This window comes from Macaca mulatta, chromosome 14 (assembly GCF_049350105.2).
Source record: "Macaca mulatta isolate MMU2019108-1 chromosome 14, T2T-MMU8v2.0, whole genome shotgun sequence".
Taxonomy (NCBI): Eukaryota; Metazoa; Chordata; class Mammalia; order Primates; family Cercopithecidae; genus Macaca; species Macaca mulatta.
The window spans coordinates 127393769-127418880 of NC_133419.1; the positions used below are offsets into that span (position 1 = coordinate 127393769).

The 25112-nt window shown below is 44.3% G+C and overlaps 1 protein-coding gene, 1 long non-coding RNA gene and 1 pseudogene across 4 annotated transcripts in view; 2 read left to right on the plus strand and 1 right to left on the minus strand.

Annotated features, from left to right (window-relative positions):
* The window catches only part of KIRREL3 (kirre like nephrin family adhesion molecule 3), a 572492-nt gene extending 568579 nt beyond the window's left edge, over positions 1-3913 (minus strand). For both annotated transcript variants that reach the window (XM_015116085.3, XM_015116084.3), the window contains exon 1: positions 3598-3913. In XM_015116085.3, coding sequence (XP_014971571.3) covers positions 3598-3652 — 55 coding nt within the window. In that variant the 5' untranslated portion in view covers positions 3653-3913. The remainder of the gene's footprint in view (positions 1-3597) is intronic.
* Positions 3914-6391: 2478 nt separating this feature from the next.
* LOC100425236 (putative uncharacterized protein KIRREL3-AS3) lies at positions 6392-7318 on the plus strand (annotated as a pseudogene). Its single transcript, XR_013404382.1, has one exon. The product of XR_013404382.1 is annotated as a putative uncharacterized protein KIRREL3-AS3 (transcript).
* Positions 7319-20196: 12878 nt separating this feature from the next.
* LOC106993523 (uncharacterized) lies at positions 20197-24326 on the plus strand. Its single transcript, XR_003722834.2, has 3 exons — positions 20197-20335; positions 23871-23989; positions 24224-24326. It is a non-coding gene; the product is annotated as an uncharacterized LOC106993523 (long non-coding RNA).
* The last annotated feature ends 786 nt before the right edge of the window (positions 24327-25112 follow it).

A 25112-nucleotide genomic window follows, 5' to 3' on the forward strand; every position in this document is an offset into this window, starting at 1 on the left:
AGCCAAGATATCTGGGTTCAGCAGAATTAGAACCTTCAGAACCGCAAAATCACAAGGCAGGCAGGACACTCTAGGAATGCCAGAACAAAATGCCAGAGAGCAAGGGAAAGAACACCTTTCTTACGAGTGTCTGGAGTAGAAGGTGCCAAGTTCTTGCTACTGTGTCTCCCCTGTCTCAGAAGTGGAGATCGGAGATCTCCCTGGAGGCAGGGAGTCATCAGTCCTCTAGGACCTTATTCCCTTCAAGCTACCTAAGATGTGCATGTGCAGGCTGGATGGGATGGGGCTTGAAGCTTAAGGAGGGCATGGAAGGAAATAGCTGTGGCTGAACTGAAATGATAAAAGGGAAAAAATATAGCAAGTTCTAAGTTTATGGATGACAAGATAATCGATTATTTTTTCACCCAGGGGCAGAACATGACTATTCTCAGCAGGAGGGAAATTGTGCTGTGACATTATCCCTCTTTGAGCAAAGCACAACCGTCCTGACAGCTGAGGGAAGAGGTATCTAAAGAAAGGGAGAAGCCCACAAACAGTACACACTGGCAGCTCTCCATTCCCTTGTTGGGAGCCAGGCCCAGGGACGCTGGCAGGGGTGGAATCGGGAGGAATGTTATTTAGCCTTACTACTGCCACCTTAAGAAAGATAAAGAAATACTTGATCTCAATCTACATGAAAAGCCCAAACTTTCAAAGAATAGGGACCCACCATATTACTGATATTAATTATATGTTGATTTCTGTTCTCTGTCTCTCTAAAGGGTTATGAAAAAAAGTAAAGGTAAATAAATATTTGACAAATTAGGAAGAAAAGGATGACTGGAACGGACTTTAAGAGTTTATTTGTATCTTGAGAGCACTGCTTGGAGCACTCTCTCTGCACGGGGACCAGGATACTGGGAGCATGGAGCTGGGGAATCGTGTTCCCAGAAACTCCTCAGTGCCACGCAGATTCCCACTGTGAGAGGTGTTGGACAGCAGATGGCCATGTCATCGGAGTGCCAGATAAGGCACTAAAAACAACCCTGGACATTTGTTGTCTCTGAGGGAAAGGCCATCCCCTGAGTCTCTTCACATTTCCTGGGAGAGGCATCCCAGCATGCAGGAGGCAGGGGTCAAGCAGGTGGCTCTGTGAGACTGCCAGGTAGGGGTGTAACCTCAGACCTCAGTTCGGGGCATGAGAGTGGAAGCCATGTAGAGCCATGTGGGCTGGACCTCCTATGACCTGTTAGACATGGATGCGTTCTATCCAATAAGTTGATGAATGCATGACACTGGGTAGGGGTGGGGCACAGTACATGAGCTAAGCATATATGTGAAGATGGTCAAATAGAATCCTCTGGGGAATTCATAATGCTCAAAACAACACCCACACAAACAAATGTCCACAGATCAAGGCAAAAGATAACCACATCATATTGCAGTGAAGTCCATAAAACACCTTCTCACTTGATGGCTTGACCCCTTTATTCCTGTAGTCAGAGGCTGTCTATTCAAGAAACACACCATGTACAGGGATGCAGGGTATCTGACCAGCCATGTCCACTTGGGTCTCCTAATCTTTGTTTAGACCTGTTTTCCAGCCTCTGGACAAGGTATCTACCATTTGGTAGGGTGGACAGTGACGGCCAAGCTCAGAATACTCCAGGAGCACAAGGCATTAAGAACTGCATGATGTTATGGTTTCTTCCTAGCGCTCTCAGGACTCGGGGTAGATAAAATAGAGCATTTAACCTCCATAGATAAATATTTAAAGATTCACATGAAGCAGTCAAGAAACATCTCCAGACCAAGAAAGAAGTAAGCACAACAGAAGATGTACACTGTAATGATTCAGACAGCCACAGGGATACTTAGACACCTATAGCCTTCTTATGCCAATCTAGGTAAGTATCAGGGATCAAGCTTCTAAACACAAAAAAGACTGATTAGAGTATGCACTGGTCCCATGCAAATGTGAGTTTGTGTGTTTATGGGGGGTTGGTTGGAAGATTCCCTCCTTCTCTCAGGGGTTCTATATTGAAACTTCCTGAGTGAACTAGTAAGAAGCAAAGAATGGGAGTGAGTGAGTGTGTGTGTGTGTGTATGTGTGCTCATAAGCAAGCACACACACATGCAAGAAAGAGGGTAATCTTACAAAATGGTGATATAACTGAACCTGTCTTTATACCAGTGTTCTGAGATAGTTCTTATTCATTCAGCCTGAAACTCTGGGGAAGGCAATTTATCTTCCTGCTGCTGTAGGGAGCCCTGGTGAGAAGCACACAACCATATGAATATATGAGAGTGTGTGTGTATGTGTACATACATTATTATCATTATACACAGGCATTAGTATGCACATACAAATACGAAGAAGGGGCCCCTTTGGTTTCATGAGGAGGGCCAGAAGCAAAGTTTGAATTGCACAGATAAGGAGAAAATCTGCAGTGACCACAAGTACTGGTGGGAGAACAGAAGAAGGAAGCCAGGTTTTTGCTTACATTTGGCTTCTCCCCGACAGGGGAGAAACAGAAGACATGCTGTTTGCTTGCAAAGCCAGCCACCCTTGGAGGTGCTTTGCTTTCTCGAAAACTTTTACCCTTCATTTAATCAACAGATGGACGTGCTCTGTTGTGGATTTTTTTCTGAGAGTCTTGCACCTCTAGACTCTAGAGCTGTGTTGGCTGGCATAAATGCAGCCTCAGATGGCAGAGGTGCATTGGCATTCCAAAAGAGTGGGAAGGAACGCATGTACTTGCCCCTTCAAACTCAATTCCACAGGTGACTTTTGATGCCTTTCTCTAAACAGGCACTCACATTCCCTCTCCCGAATTTCCCTCTCCTTCCTGCACCACTACCAGCCCCAGGGCTCCCAGTGGCAAGAAGCCTAGAGGTGGCAAAGTTCTTTCTGGAGAGTCCACCTGCTTCTCTGCCCCTGCTAGGCTGCAGAAAGGAAACAATCAGCACCACGGGCGAAATTTCATTTTATACCCTGAATTCAGTGCTGTGTAGGATTCAGAATTCAACCTAATTTAGAGAACTCATTGACGTTCAATGAAACTCTTTACAAGCTTTTCCCAACCACTGCAAGTTACCCCCCACAATGCATTCTGTAATTGCAACCCCCTTTTCAACAGTGCAAACCACACACATTCGCTTTCGAATACACTTGTGCAAGTCAGACCCTATTCAAGCTGAAATATTCACCTAAACCAAGCTCCCCCTCCCTGCCATCTCCTTCCCTGGCCTGGGTCTGAAGGAGAGGAGGTGCCCAGAAGTTCAGAGTGGCATAACCACAGAGATACTACCTAATTAACATACCAGAAGCATAAAGAACTCATTTGCATTGGAGAGTTTGAGCTGGATATTGACAAGTGAAAGGAGAAAGTCATTCCCCTCCCCTCCCATACCCCTTCTTTCCAAAGGAAAATAAACAGTACCATTTTGTTGCATTTGCAAAGGCAAAGAGGCAATGCCAGGGCATCTCAGCCCGGCACCGAGAGACGCATCCATCAGTCCGAGTTCCCGAAGCCTGCCCACATTCCTGCCCACAGCCTCCCGCGCCCTGACAACCCAGCCGACTTTCTTCCAACTCCAGCAGCGCAGGGGTCCTACCTTGACTGAAAAGGAAGAAGCAGATGAAGAGCAGGTCGAGCTGGAAAGGTTTCATTCCTTAGCGCAGCGAAGGAAAGCCGGCGGGGTAACTTGGGTATGCAGTTAGTTTCTCTTCCTTGGCGGCTCTCGGTGCTCAGCCTCCGCCGGTCCTCTCGGGTTCGCGCCTACCATCTGTCCGTCCGTGGGTCCCTCCGGGTGGCTTCGGTCTCTGTGCCTCTGGGTATCTACAGCCAGCAGACACAAACTGCCTGTTTTCAGCCGCCTCGGGAAGCCGGGATTGTCAGCAATGTCCCCACTCGGAGCAGATCCATTCTCTGGCTCTTGGCATCCCAGGCACACGGCTTCCTCAGGCGGGCTCCTCCCACAGTGAGCGAGCGAGCTAGTGACGAGTGACAGAAGGACTCCTTTCACTGAAGCTGAGGCGAGGGGAGAGGGAGGGGAGACAGGTCATAATTAAAGAGGAAACAGTCGGAAAAAAAGAGATCTATGCAAAACGGACAGTGGGGGAAAAGGCTGTGTTCTTTCTTTTCCCTAAATAGGGAAAAATTCAGCTTTTGTCGTCATTATTGACCAAAAGGCATCTTGAGCTTGGAGCGGAGCTGTGACTTTTTGTCCACACGGCGTCCTGTTTAACAGTGAAATTAAGGATGGGTATATGCATGCATGTGCACAAAAACATGCATGCCCTGCCTTTGCACAGGAACTGGAAACTGGGCTGAAAGGGAACTAGGAAGGGGGGGTGTGCATCTTTCCCTAGGAAGGACTTGGCCAATGTGTGCAGCGGGAGGCTCAGAGTTGGAGGAGAGATAAGCATGCTTTGCATTTCTGAGAGTTTCCTGTGGGTGGGTGGGTGGAGGGGGGGAGGTAGGTAATAAAACCTGAACATTTGGATCTTAGTTTGCTTTGCACTGCTCCTGGAAGACAAAATGCAGGAACTAAAGGAAAGGCAAGTAGGTTTGTGACACACACCCATTTATTATTATTATCCTGGTTTGTGCATTTCCTAACGAGGACAGGAGAGCAGCCTGTCTTTGCATTCAGAGCCTCTCTAATGAGCGCTCCATCACTCTGAGCCTGTGTTTTCTCCAAGAGGTGCTGTGAGTCCAATTGCGAAGGAGAGGCCAAGGTCATAGGCAACCGCTTCCTAAGGATCTTCAAGTCTTTTACCTGTCATGAAATTCACACTCCACTCTCAAATCAAACTCGATTTCCTCCAGGATACCAACATGAATTTATCTGGGTCTATTTACTTAATAGACATTTAGGCATGCTTGGTATAAACAGGCCATGGAGGGAAGTAAAATAATAGGCACAGACCATGCCTTCAGAAGCTCATAATCTAGTGTGCAAGCAGAGCATACACAGAAGATACAAACTCTAAGGACGTAGCAAAGCAACACAGAAAAATATTCAATGTTATGCAGTGTGAGAAAGAGAGGCGAAGAGAGAGGAGAGGAAATGAAAGAGGCTCCCCTGACATGTGCCATTTAGCGTTCAATTCTAAAATCAATCATTGCTTTCTTCAGTCCCTGGACCTTGGGGAGGTCTTCTGGAAACTCTGAGCCTTTCCTCCTTCAGTAGCACACCTTCTGAGGACTCTGCTGACTACCAGGCACATTCCAACTCCAAGTTTCCATGCGAATGTTAACTTTAAGAAATTATCCCTTGGTATTTGTGAACAAGAAAGAAAGAAGCAGAGGCATATAGAAGTGTGCTAGTAGGAGCTGATACCTGGTAGTTGACACCAAAGATCTACAAATTGGTAGGTGTCTGCTTTGTTGACTTTTCTATTCTTAACTTAATAGTTTATTTAACTGCATCGCTTAGAGGTTGTTAAACATATCAAAGGGAAATTTGTAAGCAAACTTTGGGGGGGGGGAGAAAAAGAAATGCTGAGCAACAGAAGCTAAGAGGACACAGAAGAGGCAACCCATTAGCTAAATTAACAAACAAGTTACTGAAGCAGTGTCGGCTCCGCCTGAGTCCATTAGCCTGGTATAAGAGATCATGCAATAAATGGAAGAGGCAAATCAGAAACACACACAGGAGATGAGGAATAATTTTCAAGAACATATGCCAAATAACACATTAAGACTGAACATAACTATGTATAGCGCCGTCACCTTAGTACTAGGTTTCCATTAAGCCTGTGGGGTTGTTGGGGAGAAATTTCAGGTGTCTGCGTGCCATTCTTGCAGTGAATAAGATACATATTAGAATGCAGATTCTTCATCAAATTTAGCAACATTTGATGTTTTAACTAAAGATTTATCCTTTAAGCTGTTGTTTAATTTTGAGTGCTAATTCCTCAATGGCCCAGGGACCAGATTTGCTTAATTCGGCCCCAGAGGGAACTGTTACAAAACCAGGGTCACAAGGCTAGTGAAGTGTGCAATACGCAATAATCAGGCACACGTACAGGCGTGCGCACTCCACACTCGCACTCACTCTTGGAAAGAAGAGGGGGGCCTGGGAGATCCGGGTTGGAAGGATCTTGTTTCGCTCTCCCGTTGGTCCCCAACACTGGCCTCATGGCCCCCTTACTGGCTCCAGGTACCCCCCTCACCCCCACCGCCCAGCCAGCTGGGCCTGTTCCCCTCTCCACTCCCCTCTGCTCCCTCCCTGTAACCTCCGGTCTCCGGCAGAAAGAAAAAAAAAAAAAAAAGCTTGGATTAAGTGATGAGCTGCCCGCCTCTAAAAGGACCAGGAGGCATCTCAAGCCTGAGTGCCGGAAAACCCACGGCAATCTTAGGCAGCCACCACGTGGGGCAGAGAACGCGAGCAGTACCTGCAGGACCCACAGCCGGTCGGGCTCTGGCGCCAGCCCCGACGGCGGCCCCGCCATCTCCGCCCGGCTGCCCGCGGCCTCACCTCCTCCGGGGGCTCGGTTAGCCTCCTGGCGCTGCAAGGCTGCCTGCGCGCGGTTCGCTCCCGAGGAGGGAGGAGGAGGGAGACGGCGAGGAGCCGACGGCTCCACCTGATGGAGAAGCGCGGAGAGTCCCTAGACCTCGGAGTGCGCTGCAAGAGGGGAAAGGAGAGAGACCGCCGCCCCTGCTGGAAGCCTTCGCGTCTGTGGGGCGGCGCGCGGGGGACGGGGTCTCTGGGGACAGTCGGTGGAGGCGGCAGCCCTAAAGAGACAGCCGAAAGCCAGCAACTTGGAAAACCGCCCGAATTCCGGTTTTCTGCACATCCAGGCTGGCTCCAGGTCTCTTGAGCCCACCGTGCAAGCCGGTGGGATGCCAGCAGGTGGCATCCTCTCCAGCGTTTCTTCACCAGGCGTGGAGCCCGGAGGCCGAATCCATCGGTCCCCAGCCCCCTCCCCAAGCCTCCAGTGCCAAGTGCTGTGTCCTGTGAGCCCCTGGCCCCGCCCCCCACCTCCGCCAGCAGGGCGAGCGGGAGCAGGGTGGCCCAGATGCGGGCGGGAGCCTACAGAGGAGGGCGGCCCGCCCCAGGTTCTGCTGCTGGCTGGCCAAGAAGTGAAAAGTGAAAGGAGGGCAAGGCTCCCCCGGACAGCTTCCAAGCCCTGCTCTCCTGCTCTTCCAAGCCTTGCTGCCTGGAGGCAGTAAGTTGCTCCCAGGGTTTTCTGAGATCTGGGACGAAGAGAGTGATGTGCAAGGTTCTGGGTCCCGGTGCAAGAGTGAGGGGTACGGCTGTCGAGTGCTCTGAGCAGGCTGGCATTCAGGCACACTGCAGACCTCAGCTCACCGCCACTTTCTCCTGACTTTCCTCGTAGCTGTCAGCCCATTGTCGAACACGTGTTATTCCCTCAGTTTGTCCAAAGGCCTGTTTTGGATACTTAAAGACATGGGGAATGACTATGAGAATTCCTGTTCCTGGAAAGTTTATCCTCTAATTGGAAAGAGGTATATACAGGTGTGTATGTGAGAAAAGATTATAAAACATCTCAATGGCATTTTAATAAGAGAAATTGCCCTGGATGGCATCTGCCTGGGCCCTTCCTTTCCATTAGAGATGCATCCTTCTAGGTTAGCTTGCTTGGGGCCCTGCAGGAAAGCTGCAGGCTGAGGCAACAGTCCAGGGCCCCCATCTGGGCCCAGTGTCCCTACTGTCCTATCCTTCTCCATCTCCCCCACAGCCATGCTGGCCAGGCTTCCTGTCACAGTTATTCCGTGTTCATGAGACACCATTATCACCAAGGAGAGGAAGCGGCTCTTTTAAGAGACGGGCAGTCATCATGTACAGAGAATTTCCTGTTTAATGCCTCTTCACAGTATTTGTTGCAGAGATACATTAGAAACCACATTCCCTTTTTGTTTTTCATATATCCTGCCAGTACTGGTTAAACCTCTTTTGTCCAGGAATTTAACACATTTTGAACAGCCTCCTACTGGGAGTTCAGGGTAACCTGACTCTCCAGTTGTAGGTAAGTTAATAGGGACTCCAAGCTCCGTACACTTCCAGAGAGTCGTCAGAGGTCCTCGCTGGGTGGCAGCCTTTATGACCTGGGCAGTCACAGTCTTCTGGCCTATTTCTTTTTCGTTTATCTGAAACAGATTTCTTCCTTACTTCTGTGAAGGTGGATTACGAGACTTTAACCCCTGTTCCCTGCAGTTGGTCTTTCCATTGTAGAGGGAAAGTATCAGAGAACCAGATATTCAACTTTCAGAAGCATCCCCCAAAGGGCAGGGTGTCTGCTCCCCTGATTCATCAAGGATGAGGCCTCATGGAGGGAGTCTGGTGAGCCTTTTGATGTGGTGCTGGCCTGGCCACTGCTAACCATTGTAGCCCTTTAATGAATCTGGGCACACCTTTCTTCATCTATTAAATGACTGGTTTGAGCCAGTGGATCTCCAGGATTCCTCAGAATCCTAAAATCCCATTGTCTTCTGTTCCAGAGGTCACACCTTTCCTCATGCAGACATATGGAAGTGCTCTTTAATGCCATCAGGGTTAGGGCAGATGATTTCAAGTGGTGGGTCACCATCCCCAAGGAGACAAGTGAGCAAGTGACAATCCTGAGATCTGCGTGGACCTCTCTGCTGTGATGGGTTCTGACTTTTCCTCAAACTGCTTCGTGTTCATTCTACTCAGTCTGAGAGCCCTCAGTCTTTCCCCAACTTACTGAACTCATGTCTTTCCCTTGTCTCCTTGTTTTCCCTAGAACCAGACTCCACATCCAGACTTGGTTCTGGGTTCCAGAACAGACTTCCTTCAACATACGTTCTACAACCATGTTGGATGCAAAATGCAAACATTGTGTTAAAGTAAGAGTGGTGATGCCAGAGTGGCTAACTGGAAAAGACTTCCTTTAAAGGGAGCGAGGACATGCCTTGTATTTCTTGTGTCTTAATGTGAATCACACTTTACGGTAAAAAGTGTCTAATCCTGTATTTTCTCTGGTACCCTGGCAGCCCCATGAAGGTAGGGACAGCACCTCTCTAGTTCACAGCTGTGTCCACAGCTCTTATCCAGGTAAGCAGTAGGCTCTCACTACATACTGTTGAATGAATAGTAAAGTTTTACCTAGTGCCCCACATCCTATTTCCTGTTTTCCTGTTTTCCGAATCCAATTTAACTTATTCTTCCCTCTGTTATTAAACCATTGTCAAACATCTGGCATGTGCCTGCCACTGCTCTGGCTGTATTTTATGAGGATGGGTAATGAATTGAGCCTATATATAGTTTGCAAAATGTGGAACACACTTTAAGAGGCATGGCACTAAAGAAATGAAAGATATTTTTATCTCTTCAGCATAATTCTGCACAAGGATACAATTCTCTAGCAGCACTGTTTAAGAACAATAGACCTGTTTAGCCTTGACACACTCATGCATGCAGGGCACTGGGTATTCAATTCACACGGGAGCTGCATTATCTGTCTCAGCAAAGACCTGAAGAGTGTGTAATTTACAGGGAAGAAAAGATATAAGAAATATTGTGAAAGGAGATGGCAGCGCTCCATGCCTTGTGTCATTGCTGGCTGGGTGCGTAGGCCAGGACCTTCCAAAAAGCTCTGGGGATGGCACCAAAGACAAGCTTCAGCTTCCCTCTTTAGGGTTTGAAACAGGTCTTGTGTCATTTTGGAATATGCCATGTGCTCTTTTTGTGTATATGAATAGGCTAATTATGTGGAAATTATTGGAAGACAAAGTGATATTCCAGTTACATGACTCATTTGTGATATTCAAAGTCTTAGAAATTATACTGCATTTATTCTTTTCCTCCATTCTTCTTTTTCATGCTCCTCCCCTGAGCCATCCCCCATACCTCCACCTATGTTATAAATTAGTAAACTTTTATAGCAGCCAAGGGAGTGAAAGGTCTCACTCAAAGTTCCTTTAGGCTTTCTTCTTAGATGACAAGTTTTACTTTTCTTTTTGTTTATTACATACAGTATTCCTTTTTCCTTCCCATCTTTATATAATAAAATTGTGTATATTAGCATATTAGATATAAGTTATATATGTAACATGTAACGTTATATAAGTTCATATATATATGTAAAACTTTACATACACACCCAAAAAACTTTTCTATTACCATGCTAGCAATCAATGTGCCTCCTACCCAAATATTCCAAATTGCTCAGCCCTAGACCAGATTTTCATGATCTCTATCTGAACTTACAGCATCCTCAACTCACTGCCTAGTCTGCAGACTAACAAAGACCCTCTCCACTGCCTAAGCTACTGTTCTACCACATAAGTGCATTTCAAACGCAGTTCTGTAATATCATTCCCTTGCTTGAACATGTGGATGGTTTCTGCCCTGATCCACTCATACTGCCATAGCAAAATATCACAGGCTGATGGCTTAAATAACAGAAATCCATTTTCTCACAGTTCTGGAGGCTGGAAGTCTAAGATCAGGATGCCAGCATGGCCAAGTTTTAGTGAGGGTTCTCTTCCTGGCTTGTGGATGGCCACCTTTTGCTGTGTCCTCACATGGCCTGTCCTCAAATGGGAGACATCGCTCTGTCCTCCTCTTCTCATAAGGACACCAATCCTATTGGATTAGGACCCCACCATATGACCACATTTAACCTTAATCACCTCCTAAAAGCCCTAGGTCCAAATACAGTCACATTGGAGGTTAGGGCTTTAACCTATGACTTTCAGGAGGATACAATTCAGTCCATAGTAGTCACCAAGATAGAGCATAAACCTGTTATCATGATATATAGGGAGAGTCAAAGCAACATAGCTTTCCTGTCCCATTGCCAGTTCCCTCCTTCACAGCCTGAACCTCGGTCTTGCCAAATGCCTCTTTATTGATTAGAGACAGCAGACACTGTTACTTTTCCAGACCTTTTGTATACTTGTTTCCTCATCCTGGTGTGTCTTTCTCCCTTCGTGTGTCTTTTTGCCTAAAGACACTCATTGCTCAAGAATCAGCTGGAATGTCATCCATGAGAAGTTCGCTTCACTTCTTCCTCCCCGCAGTCAAAAATGAACAGCTTATTCATCTAGGTTTCCACAGTATTCTTATGAACTCTTATTATAGAACTGTCAATATTCTAACTATTTATTTATATGTTTACCCTCCAAACTAGATATGAGATTTTTAAGGCCAAGGACCATCTTTTCGAATTTATTTTTGCCTGTTTGAGTGTATATATGGCCCAATTCCTGGCGTATAGTAATTGCTTGCTAATGGTGTTTAAATAAAGCAAAATTCAGCAAAAACTCCTGGTGTCCTTCCTGTGACCAGCCAAGCCCAAGCTTGAACTTTTCTTTCTTCATCATCTGATGCCTTTAGATCAAACTAGATCTAGGAAATTTCATAGCCATCTTCTGGATATGCAACTGAAGGACTGCAGAGGAACATTTCTGACTATACATTTTGAATCCGACCCACGTTCAGACAAATGTGGGTAGTGGCGCCATCAATCTGTATAAATCACAAGATTTATACAAAGGCCTAACTCCAGGTCTTGCATTAAAACAATGACAACAACAAACAAACAAGAAACCCAGCTTATTCATATTTCTTAACTGCACAATTCTAAATCAGTCGAGAAGCTATCACACTCTATAACAATTATGCAGACATAGGTTCAAAGTAAAGAGGAAAGCCAACATTAATTTTTTCCATATTCAGTCCAATTTGAATTGAATTGATGGTTCAGTGTTTTTCTGAGGTCTGCATCTCTTCTTTGTCTTCTTCAGCTGCTGTCTGCCTGAGATTGGGAGCAGGCAGAGGCAGAGACTCCTCCTTCATCTTGTTTTGTTGTGCTAGCTCTTATTGGCACAACAAAAGAGCTTTTTTTTTAAATTTTAAAATTTTTTTTTATCAAGTAAAAATAGAGGATATAGAATAACACAGTGGTTCCCAGCAAGGGGTCCCTGGGCCAGCAGCCTCACGTCCCCTGAGAATTGCAAATTTTTAGGCACCACCCTGGGACCTCCTGAATCAAAACCTTTGAGGTGGGACCCAGATACCTGTTTTCTAACAAAACTTCTAGATAATTCTGATGCTTCATATTACATTTGAGAATCACTGTTATTGGAACCACCATGAGCCATCACTTGACCCCAACAATAACCAAGCTATGGCAAATACTGTTCTCTCTATCTTCCCCGCTTCCTTCTATCTCACTGGATTATTCTGAAGCACACTCAGATAGCATATCCTTTCATTCGTATTTCCACATGCGATAAGGGCTTTAATATGGATGGAGATAATACTTCATCGTATACAGTTGTTAAATATCTGATTTATCCTTAGACCATTCATCCTTAGAATACTCAGCAGCCTTAATATGGTAGTTTTGGGTCAAAAAAGACAGTTCAACTGGATAATAGTGAAAAAGGACCTCTTTTTTGGAGGATTAAAAGTTTATTATTTTAAAAAGGGTGAGTTTGATCCTTATTAAAAGATGAATCTGACAGTCTTAGTCTGTTCAGGCTGCTACAATGGAATATCATGGACTGGGTGGCTTAAACAACAAATTTATTTTTAGTGTGTTGGAGGCTGGAAGTCCAAGATCAAAGTGCCTTCAGATCCAGTGTCTGGTGAGGGCTTCCTGGTTTGCAAATGGCCATCTGGATCCTCATGCTGCAGAGAGAAGAGAGAGGAAGCTCTCCCGTCTGTTCTCATAAGGGCACTAATCCTATTTGAAAGGCTCCGCCCTCATGACCTATTTACCTCCCAAAGGCTCCACTTCCTAATACCATCCCACTGGGGTTTAGGATTTCAACACATACAGTTGGGGAAACACGAACATCCAGTCCAAAACAATGGGGAAGAAAAATGAACCCACAAGAAGCAAGTCCTCATTTGAGACCCTGGCAAGATAATGCATGTCTTCACCTTGAACGAGACCGACTCCTTACCGTTTATAAAGGTATTGCACTACCTCCTCTGCATAGAGTACGTCAGCTGATTGTTTCCCCAGAACTGTGATAGATTCACAGTCCTTATCTATACTCTTCTGCCTGATCTTCTGTCTGATCCATTTGCATTTGTATAAAAAGTGGTTAGAGTTAAAATGCAACCCATGACTTGACCTAATCTTACCTGAAGAATCCAGGGGTAAACCCATGACCCTCTTCTCATAGGCTGAGTGTGCAGAGATTACAAGGTAGCCAGTTAGGCTCATCACAGGCCTATGTCACTCCCTGGTCTGCTCATGTCCTATTATAGTCTACTAGTACTTACTACACTCTGAGAAACTCAAGAGAATATTTGCTCTCTTCTTCAGATGTCTGTGGCAAAAACTGACACTTGCACGGAGCATGATTTGATAGCAATATCTGCAAAGTGTCAGAAAGGGGAGGGGATCAATACACTTAATTTACTTGGAATAATTCATTGCCTAACTGGAGTTTTCAGTGAGGGCAGACAAATTCCACACTAAACTAACTCACCCACCTGGATCGGGAGGAGGGCAGTGAATCCATCTTTTGAATGAGATGTAAAGCTGAGTTTCTTGCTTTCATTAATGACTCCCTTGGTCCTTCCTTTCTTGAGAAGAGGTGTTCATCCAGTCAGCCATGTTTCAAAATGGGGGATGGATGCTACTGACTGACAGCTTCCTTGCTTTTCCCCTGAGCTGATTACTTTTGCAATCTGCCCTGATATTTGGGTACGTTGCTTGCTCAGAGGCTGTCAGTTTGGAGCTACATTCCACCTCAAGAGGAAGGAAAAGTGTAGAAAGATTTTCTGTGCTGGGGAGTGATGGTGATTTTTCTTTCCTTTTAAGGCTAAATAATAGAAAGCCCATTTTTCATGAGATGGGAAGTTAGAAATAATGAAGAACTGTGTATGACAGCAAGGGGAATCCTTGGGATGGTTTAGTGAAGTCATCGAGTCCCTTTGTGATAAATATTCCAGAGGCACCTGGGTTAAATTGCTCCAAGGTGATCTCTCAACTTCCCATCTCATTGATCTGGCCAGTGTGTAAGATGATTTGAACTAGAGTTTTCTGTGTGGTGGCAATGATAGACCATGAGTTCTGAGTTTTTGAGAGACAATCCATTGGAGTGTTTCTCCCTTATTAAGATACAACCATCTCCGGTAAATGCCTGGCCCAGGAATTGCGTTGACATGGGACCAGCTGTGGACAGGAACTTGAGATCCCAGTCAGGGCAGCTAAGGAGCTTGGGGAGGAGGCATGTAATTAAAGGCACTTTCAAATAATTATGCTATTACTACCTAATTAAGAAGTGCCACTTTCCACTTTAACTACCTGAAATTCTGAGATCATCTAGCAATGGACCCTCTACTGAACTTTGGCCAGCTCCCCATGGGAGAGGAAAAGGCGCATAGTCAGAAAACATTGGGCTCTTGAGGGGGCCACAAAGGTCCCCAGAGAGTAACCTGAAATGGTCAGGAGGTGAATCTCCCTTCTCTTCATTTGTCAAACGTCTTACCTTTCTGTGCCTCATTTGAATTTGAATTATCTGCAAAATGAGGGAAAGAATGCTTCTCTCCCTGGCTTGTGTGTCAGTAGGCTGGTAAACAAATCAAAATATAAATCTCTGTGAACATGTTTTATCATCTGTTAAAATAGGGAAATTGATCAACAAACATTTGTTGAATTTTTACTTTCTCAAAGTACCGTAGGGGATGCGGGAAGTTCAAGACATATAGTCCTCTGACTTCAAGTACCTTTCAACCCAGTTGAAGACCCAATACAGAGGCATTGATCGTTAGATTCAGCCAGCCATTTATTGATTCATTCAAATGTTCATGCTACAAATATTTCTTGAGCACCCACTTTGTGTAAGGTGCTTCATATAGGCACTTGCAACACAGAGATGAAAAAGATATCTATTCTGTCCTCAAGGAATCTGTTATGGTCCGGTGAGCTACAAAATACAACAGTGTAAGCTTTTAAGGGAAACGAAAAGTGATCCAGTGACACAGATATTCTGAAAAGGAAGCATTTTCTGTGTTTGGACAGAAGAATTTCACCAAGGGCCTCAGAGCAGAAAGAAACAGGATTCAAATCTGACATTAGTCCCAGTTAAATTAAAGACCCCAATACCCACTGCCCCATGGTTCTCCATTTCATGTTCCATCTTCCAAAACGCAAGCATTAAAACCCCATGGGAGAAGCATCATTGTGGTAATAGAGGAGAAGATTAATTCCTAATTTTGATTTCCTTTGAACCATTTTTACTTGACTGAGTCAAACTTGCAATGGAAGATGATTCATTACTATCTATTTTAAATCATGATCAGGAAGCACAATGACACCCCAAAATGACAGAGGATGTGTTTCAAATGAAGAAATCTTAATTTTTAAAACTTTCTTTTTGAATAATTTGGTCCTTCCTTTTAGAACATAAGGGAAAGAAAACACTTAAAAAATTGTTAAAAAATTCACTACTGGTGATGGAATCCATATATTACTTAAGTCAGCAAAAACTTAAAAGATAATCTCATTTTGAAAAAAATCAATGATTACAAAAGAATACTGAACAAAACGTGAATGCCTTCTTTCGCTCACCCTCATTCCAAATCCACTCCGGGGGTAACCACCACCAGCACTTTGGTGTGGACATTCCTAATCTTTTGTTATGTATTTGAATTCATATATAAGAAGGAGTTTTTACATGCACGTGCATAAATAGAATCAGAGATAGGATGTATTATTCTGCAATTACATCTTCTTCAAATTTAGCATATCTCGCAGGTTTTTCTAATGATAGCCTGCTTAAATGTGCCCGAAAGAAACAGAAATTGAAGTCTTCATTTCGTTTTGTGCTCTGCTTTCCCAGGGTAGACTTGCTTCTTTCATCCATCCACATCTGATCCAGTCTCCCAAGAAAGCAGTAATTGCTGTCCAGGTCAGCAAAAGGGGGCAGAAGGGAAAAGGTGAGGGTGCAGAAAATAGTATGAGCCACAATGAGTCTCCAGCCTCCCCCAAATACAGGGAATGCAAAAAGACCAAACATTAATTCTTGAAACTTTTAGGTAAACAATGATTAGCTGGCCTCAGGGAGTAAGGCAATCCTGACCTCTAACTAATCATGATCAAGCCCACATTTGTTGGTCAGTATCTACATCCTAAAATGTGCAAGTGCTTTAATGGTATGCTGCCCATTACTGCCCCTTTGCTGACAACAAAAAGGAAGAAAGGGAGGAAGGAGGGGAGGAAGGAGGGAGAGAAGAAGGGAGGAAAGAAGGAAAAAGAAATGAAGCAAGGAAGGAAGGAGGAAGGCAGAAAGGAAGGAGGGAAGGAAATAAGGAAGGAAGGAGTTTTAAGGTGCTCTTCTTATGGAGGGGTTGGAGGTTCCAGGAGCACACAAACAAGGCACAAAAGGTTTTATTCTGAGTTTATGGTATGATCATCTGATGTTTATTAGGTAAATGCTCTATACTCAAATTATTCCACTCTGGAGTGAGATGGTCTTTGAGGAAGCATTTTTTTATTTGGTTTCAGACCCAATGAATCAGATACCTTGTCATCCACTGGGTCCTTATCTACTATCCTCCTCCCCATCTTCCAAAACATAAGCAATAAAATTATACAGGAGAAATGTTATTTTTGTATCAGAGAAGGAGATTCCTAAATGTACAAGACTTTTTGATGCAGTTGTAGGAACAATCAAGTCTTTGCTGACGATTCACTCAGTCCTGGGAGAACACAAGAAAATCACTACTCAGGGCTTCTCTGGAAACCATCATAGGGTATGTGCTTATGGAGCCAGTTCAAAAATTCGGAATGATTCTCATCATGTGTCATCCAGACGTAAGTCTGGAGCAAAAGCCTTGGTGGCCATGTCAGTCTGCTTCCTGGCATAAAATAAGGTGTGCTCAGATGAGATTCTGAATAACATTTCATAAGGTGACTCTTTATAGAGGTGTGGGCAGGGTTAGAGTGGGTGTCGAGGCACTCAGGGATGAGGAACAATCGTAAGCCCTGGAGTAGTGAGGGAGGAATGAGTGTTATTGGAGCCTGTTGAGACTGTGGCCACTGGGGAAGGGCCACCGGCCAGGAGCTATAGTCCTGGAGGGACAGAATGCAGCCAATGGCAGAACTCTGCACTGAAGCAGGAGGGGAGCAGCGGGGAGAAATACTCCTGCCTCCCCCTCCTCTGGCATTCCTATCTCGCTTTGTGACTGATGGCTGAGCCCAACTGGAAATCAGACAGAAAGGAAATCTGGAGCTAATTCCACAGGATCAGCACCTCAGGGCACAGAGCCAAGTGGAGAAGGTCAGATAATGAATTTTGGTGGTGGTAGTGATGGTGTGATGGTGGGGTTGGATACAGAGAATAGCCATCATTTCAGCCTAATAGAGATTCAGACTAGAGATGAAAACAGATCGGGAAACGAAACCTTGGCAGAGTTTCATCAGGCTCAGGACTAAATCAAAAGGGCAAAGAAAGTGTTGTCTGTGTCGCCCTCATGTCCTTAGGGCTTGAAGGGTGGAGAGTAAAGTACCAGTCACTGAACCTGGAGAGTCCTGCTCTTTTGGGTGTTGACACCATCGTAGACTCCCTGGGCTGGGAGAGAATCCCGGGGTTCATCCCCCTGCCTCTAGGAGGGCACTGATAGACTATTCCAGGGAGATGGGAGGTCTCAGTCTTTTTATTCACACTATTTTATGAGCTGTACGTTTTGATTCATTATTCACCATGCAAGTAAAGTGAAAAAAATCATTTAAATTATAAACACTTGGAAATTTACTATGGGACACACAAAATTTTAGACTTTGCCCTGGATATAAACAAGATATGCTCTTTGCTTTTCTGAAGCTTATATTCTGCTGAATGAGACAGATATGTGCAAAGCAAATTATAATTTAAACTGAGATGTGATTAGTGTTGTAATGCAGGTAAATACAGTATATTATGGGAGAATAAAAAAGTGGGAGGTCACTCTTTATGGCGAATATTAAGGAAAGCAGAGTGATATTTCAGTTGGGTCTTAAAGAAGTAGGGGCAAGGAGGTGGGCAGAAACAGAAAGGCGAAGAAGCACAGCACATGTGTGGGAGATGTGGATGGCCCTGGAATGGTTGGGATACAGAATGAGTGACTGGGGGTGAGAAAGGGCCTGGAAAAGTCTACTGGGGTTGGACCATAAAATACTGAATATCAACGCTAAGGTATTTGGGACTGAGATTCCAGTTGCCTATTCAATATTCATTCCCTGCTTCATCCTTACTAACAGAACACCATCCATGGTTTTTCAGAGTGGCCTCATGTTCATTTAAAATGATGAACTTCCCCAGCTACCCTTGCAGGTAGGTATAGGAGTATGATGTGACCCAATTCTTACCTACAAGATGTACACAGGCATCTACTAGGTAAGGTTTCTGGGAAAGCTGTAGTATGACTGCTAAAAAGGGACTCAGATAGCGCATGGCTTTTGTCCTTTGTTCCTCTTTCCATCTTTCTGTCCGGAATGCAAATCCAAGGCCTGGAGGCAGAACAGATATCCTGTGACCTTGAAACAAAGGCTCATGGTTGGGAGGGCAGGAAAGGAATGAGAAAGAACGTGTTTCCTGATGACTTCCTGTAACAACAGTATCCACCCCAAAAGGCCCACCTTCAGACTTCTTAGGTGAGAAAAGTAAAGCCCGATTTTTTCCAGCCTCTGTGGTCATATTTCTGCTATATGAAGCCGCATATAATAGCTCAGTGCTTGATTTTATGCTATAGGATGTGTGGAACCACTGAAGTCTAAGAAGTAATAGCACAGACATGGGGTCAGGGGCCTTAACCTGTAGTCCAGCTCTATCCCTAGACATAATAAGTAAAGACCTGGTGTTTGGTCATCTGGCTGCTTTGAGTTCAGCTCTATTCCAGGAGCGCCAGGTAACTCAAGGTGATTCACTTAGCTTTTCTGGGAATTGCATCCTCATTTAGAAAATACGGATTTTCTTAGAAATTCTCTGAAGGATCATCTAGCTCCATGGTTTCCTGACTGGGGCAACATATTAGGAAGATGGCAGGTGGAAATGTGGAGGCTGCCTGCGGAGAGGAGAGTTCAGAGCAGGAAAGCCAGTAATGTGGTTATTATGCTTGGATAGGTAGAAGGTGGTGAGATCTTGAATCAGGGGCATAGAAATGCAGAAAAACATGTTGGTTGTGAAATCATTGGGTCTCCAAGATTGATTGGGTGGGGGCTGTGCTGTGTAGAGAAGTTGTAGTTGACTGACCCAAAAAGTGATTAAAACATAAAGAATATAAAGACTGAGTCTTCTTCAATATTACAAAGGTTTTAAATACATTTTTGGAGATGTAGAAATTGCACATGACTTTATTTATTACTCTTAGGAAGCCATAGACGTAGAAGCGAACGACAATAAAAATAACTTCAATTCATGTTAACACTTTTCCCCTCAGGAACTCCAGGCATGTTTATATAGTTGTTGCAAGTTTATCATTGCAATGCCCTTGCACTGTGAAGAAGGGAGGTGTGTGTCATCTCTTCCCATTAGCCCGACGGAGAGACTGCCATCTGAAGAAGCAGGGATCTGCCCAAAGTGTGAAGGTGAGCCGGGGCAGAGCTGGCACTAGGAATTAAGCCAGCCTCACCCCTGACCGGGTGCTCCTTGAGGCCTGTGAGACATGAGAAAACCTAGGATTTGGGAGCTCCCTCCCCCAACACATTAATAGTTACAGAGTGCATGCTCTAATAAATAATATCTTTATCTCTTTTTATGTCACTTGACACATTATGTTTCTCTCTGGTGTCAGATCTGGAGGCGCTAGGACATGAATGTCTTATTCAAAGCATCAGAGTTTATATAGAAAACAAGAGCAAAGGTGCCCTGCCTCAGTTTCCCACATTGATGAGGCGTTGTAAGGCCACCGTGACCCTTGAAGGTGTTTCTTCTTAGCTTGCTCTTTCAGTTTGCTTACCTGCCAGCTTTGCCTATTCTGGGACTTCAGGTCTCTATTCCTATTTTTTTTTTAACCTACATTTCAATTTGGTACAATCTCAGACACAACTCCTTTCCCAGATCTCTCTTATAAACAATGGTGCATAACTGGTATATTTTGATCCCAAAATGGCATCCGAAAGCGTTCTGCAATGCCGCCAAGCCAGCACTTTCGGAAGCATCTGACGATATTAATTTCAGTCTATTTCCTGAGGTTTGCAGGAAACTAAAATGAAGAAAGCGCTGTGGCAAAAAATTAAAGCTTCATGGAAAAAAAAAAAAGAAGATTGACAGGAAACGAGGCTTCAATAGGACAGCTTGCACTGAGTAGTGCTGTCCTCCTTTCTGCATATCAACATATGCATAGGGAAAAATAGCTCTCTCTCCTACTTGCAGCACGGAGATTGGGAAGGGGCCTTGCCCACATGCTGTAGGTATGTAACAACTGGGGTAAGTATACACAAAAGACTGAACCTCGTGTCCTTTAGACGGGCTTGAAAATTATCCCTGGTGGCCAGACTTTTTCAGAAGAACCAAGATGCATTCAATGTTTGTCCAATTTTTAAAAATCTAGGGAGACAATACGATCAGTTTTGTGCTAAAATCCACAATTTTGTGGTACTTGATTTTTCTACCTTCCCTGTTTTTTATACATTTGAATCTGATGTTTCAAATTCAGGCCTTTTGGGAAAGAAATTCCTTCTAAATCTTCCACGTGCAATGATAACTCGAAGCAAATTCGACCCCCAAACACACTGTCTTTCCTTTCAGAATATCTTTCTTTGTCTGGTTTTCTTTTATTCTGATGATCCATGTCCCAGTTTTCTTGACGGTTTCCTGCATGGCATGAGCCTTCCCTCGCTGGGCTCCTTCGAGGGTCTCTTCCTGTTTCTCACCAGTAGGTGGACACAGTCCTTCTCAGCACTGTGAGATTTCTAACGTTTTTACTGATAGACCCTGCACAGTCTTAGGAATCTCCAGGAAGAATGAACAAATGAGTCATCGGTCAGTTACCCCAAAGCGTGTGAAGATAGGAGGTGGGGAGGAACAAGTGCTGTATCTTTCAAAGAAAAAAATACTTCAGGTGCTTACCTCCACTGTGACATGCATTTTTGAAAGTAGAGCCTAGTCCCTCGTGTCTTCTGCAGCTGTCTTTGCTCGTTGCGATGACACCTGCAAGAAGGAGGTGGCAAAACCTGGAGGCATGCGTGGGTCTGCAAATTCGTGGCTACGACAGGACACCTGGGATTTTAGGGAAAGACTAAGGAGTCATTGTGGATCACGCAAGGGGCATTGGACCCTACCAGGCTGGACTTTCAGAGGGGCCACACTGTCGAACAAGTGAGTTCCTAAAGCAATTTAGTCAGGGAGTGAGGGAAGAGAGAAATGTGGAAGGTGCCCAGGCTGGGCTGAACTGAGATATGACACAGCCTCGAGCTCTTCTCCGTCCAACTGTTTTACAGTCCAACTGAGACTTTCCCTTCTTTCTTTTCTTCTCGAATCTGTAAGTGCAAGACGTGCCCCAATGCCACCATGGATAGTGTTAAGCCTATTATGATTTGTTGTTATTGAGATGAGGTGAGAGATGGGGTGGTGAGAAAACAGTTCTACCTCACTCCTTGCAGTAAGTTTTAATAGAGATGGGGAATTAAATTCAGCACACGCTTATGCCTGCAGTGGCGGTTTTTTTTTTTTTTTTTTTTTTTTTTTTTTTTTTTTTTAAGACGGAATCTTGCTCTGTCACCCAGGCTGGAGTGAGTGCTGTAGCTCTATCTTGGCTCACTGCAACCTCTCTCCTCAGTTCAAGCCATTCTCCTGCCTAAGCCTCCCAAGTAGCTGGGATTATAGGCACCTGCCACCACACCTGGCTAATTTTTGTATTTTTAGTAGAGACAAGGTTTCACTATGTTGGCCAGGCTGGTCTTGAACTCCTGACCTCAAGTGATCCACCACCTTGGCCTCTCAAAGTGCTGGGATTACAGGTGTAAGCCACAGCACCTGGCCACAGTGGCCCTTTTAAGGACGCAATATGTTATCTCTTTCAAATATTCCAATACCCATATGGGGTCTCTGACTATTATGATCCCCACAAAATGGATGAAAAATAGAGGCTGGAAGAGGGAGTGGTTTGTGCAGGGCCCAGGGTAATGGAGTAAGGAGTGGCCACTGGAATGAATTCTTAAGAAAGTGCATGGTTAAGTGTAAATCACTCTGCAAACTTTGCTTGCTCTTGTTATTCTCAGATCAGATGCCAGGATGGGTGGTAAGAAATAACAATGGCAATTGGGCCCACTGAGTGAGTAATAGGGTTAGAACAAGACTTTGGAACAGTCACCTGGATCCCTACAACCTTTGTTCCTCTATGATGTGGGCCCAGATTGTGTCACGGTGGTAATCTGGATCCTGGTACCGCCTTGGAAAGGCTTGGTGACATGCCAGACCCAAGGCAAGGGCACGGGTGGCCCCCAGCAGTGCTTTCAGGGGGAAGGAGGGAGTGGATGAGTGGCTGCATTGAGGAGTGGATATTTTGGAAGGGGAGATTTCCTCTGGGACTTCTGAACCTTTAAAACTCTGACGAGTTAGACGAAGGTGTACCCAGTCCTGTGGCCCACGTCCCACCTTCCTGCTCAAGCTCTGGGACATTTAGTCCTGGCTTGATGGTTATTGGCACAGATGTTAAAGGCCATTAGGGGGGAAAATGGAAAGCTTTTTCTGAGCTAAAAAGTAGATGTGGGTTTGGCCTATTGATCTGAGCACAACAGACAGTTTTCATAATTTGAATGCTTATGTTGTCAGACACACAAAGGCATTTGTTCAATCACAAATACAGTAAACATGATTTGCCAGTGTGTGAGTGGCAGGCATGAGCCAGAGAGAGGAGACAGGGGGTGAAAATGTAGGCTGAGCATTTGGAGAAGTAGCTCTCAAGATTCTGAACACTTTGTGACCATAGTTAATAACATTGCATTGTACCCTTAAAAATTGCCAAGAGAATTGATGTTAAGCATTCTCACCACAAAAATGATAGTATGTGAGATAAGTAATGCATATGTTAATTAGCTTAATTCGGTCATTCCACAATGAAAAACTTATTTCAAAACATCCTGTTGTACACCTTAAATGGATACAATTTCTATTTGTCAATTAAAAAAACAAATAAAAATTTAAAAAGAGAAGAGTCCAATTATTCTCCACATTTTGATCAGTTCTAAAGAAACTGGCATTTTTATAGAAGTATCATGAAAAAGAAAAGACAAAGTCTCAATGGAAAATGAGCTTTACAAAAAATATAAACAGAATATAGTCATCTTATGCTTATATATATATTTATTGTCATACAAGTAAATGTACACTTTAGAAAATGTAAAATCCAAAAAATTCTCTAAGAAAATAACTGAAAATAAGATAAGCACCTGCAATATTCATGTACCCTAATATTTTCCTATGCAAAATTTTCAACATGGCTGAGGTCAAAGAAAAATTAGTTTGCTTTCTATCATGAATGTTTACCCATACCACTAAATATTCTTCCATGTGGGGAAAAAAGGGATTCAGAACACCTGATCAAAAAGCTGGTGCTTTACAACCTGCTTTTCCAGAACAGATTTGGGCCATCCTGTCTTCTGGTTTAACCAAAAATTCAGAATCGTGGCTTCCATAAATGGCTTTGATACTGTTTTCTCTCGTCGGTGAGCCTAGGGGACCGTGCTCATTTGAACAGGTTGGTCTTAGTTTCAGATGCTCTGGGAACTTGCATTTGTGAACCTTCCTTGGCATGTTCCTAATGGAATCTGGGGGCAGAATGGGAGCCTGGGATGGCAGGTGTCACTGGCTGACTGTGATTGGATTGTCCAGGCTTTGTGATCCCCTTTCGTGAGCTGTTCCTATTTGGGACCCAGGTAAAATCATTTTAAAAGTTGAAATATTTTGAGTAACAAGTGACTGCTTTTTTTTCTCTTCTCATTTCAGGCATGCTGAGTTTTAGTTCAGAGTGGTTGCACGGGGGCCTCTTCATCATGAATCTGGAAACCCTCTGTCATTAAGGATTAGTTCACAGATTTCCTGAAAGTAAAAGAAAAATGGAAAAGGTAAAAACTTGATGTTTTCCAAATGCTTGACTTTTGGAGCATATGCTATTGCTGCACTTTCTACGAGGACTATTTCCATAGAATTTTCTGCTTCCTTACTTTATATCACTCCTTAATGCCCTTCTCTGACTTCCTAATTCTCAGTCCATTCACATCCATCCACTGATTCACAATTCCGATGTGAGCTCCAAACTTCCATTCTTTTTCTTTTTTGTCATCACATGTCCCTGTTAGAAAATACGAAGACACCAGCCACCATCTTGCACAGACTCTGGGATCTAAGACCACACAAAGAAAGGGAGAAATCAGTGGCTGAAGGAGTCGCTTCATGACTGGGGAGTACAAATGATCTAGACCTGCACCGCCCGCTGCTGTAGTTACTATCCACGTGTGGCTATTTAAGTTGAAATTAATTGAAATTAAATAAAAAATACAGTTCCTCAGTCACAGTGGTCATATGTCAAGTGCTTAATAGCTGAATGTGGCTAACGGCAACTGTATTAGACAGCGCAGATTTCATAGACCATTTTATAGGCCATGTCTATCAGCACAGAAAGTGCTACGAGACAGCACTGATGTGTCTCTTTACACAATCAGGTTTAAGCTGGCACTGTCTAGGGTAATGGCTGACAATCAGGGTTTGTTCCTTCGGAATGATAGTTGGAGAACTGGTCAACCCTTGGTTTGAGAATAATAATGCCTTTGAAGGGAATAAGCCAGAGATAACTTCTTCACAAAATTAATGGTGTTCATATCTAGGTCTGCAAGCCCCAATGAAAGGATTTAAGATTAAGAAATGTAAGCCTATTTGGAAACAAATGAACAGGCAATCATCTACCATGACCGCTACAAAAACTGAACTGTGTCTCCCCAAACATTCCTGTGTTAAAGCCCTAACCCCCAATGTGGCCAGATTTGGAGAAAGGGCCAATGAGAAGGTCATAAAAGTTACATGACATCATAATGGTGGAACCCTGACCTAATAGGACGGGTGCTCTTAGAAGAGGAGAAGACACCAGAGCTCTCCCTCTCTCAGCTTGCACAAGGAGGAGGTCACGTGAGCACACAGTGAGAAGGCAGAGGACCATGTGCAGCCAGGAAGAGAGCCCTCGCTAGAACCCCC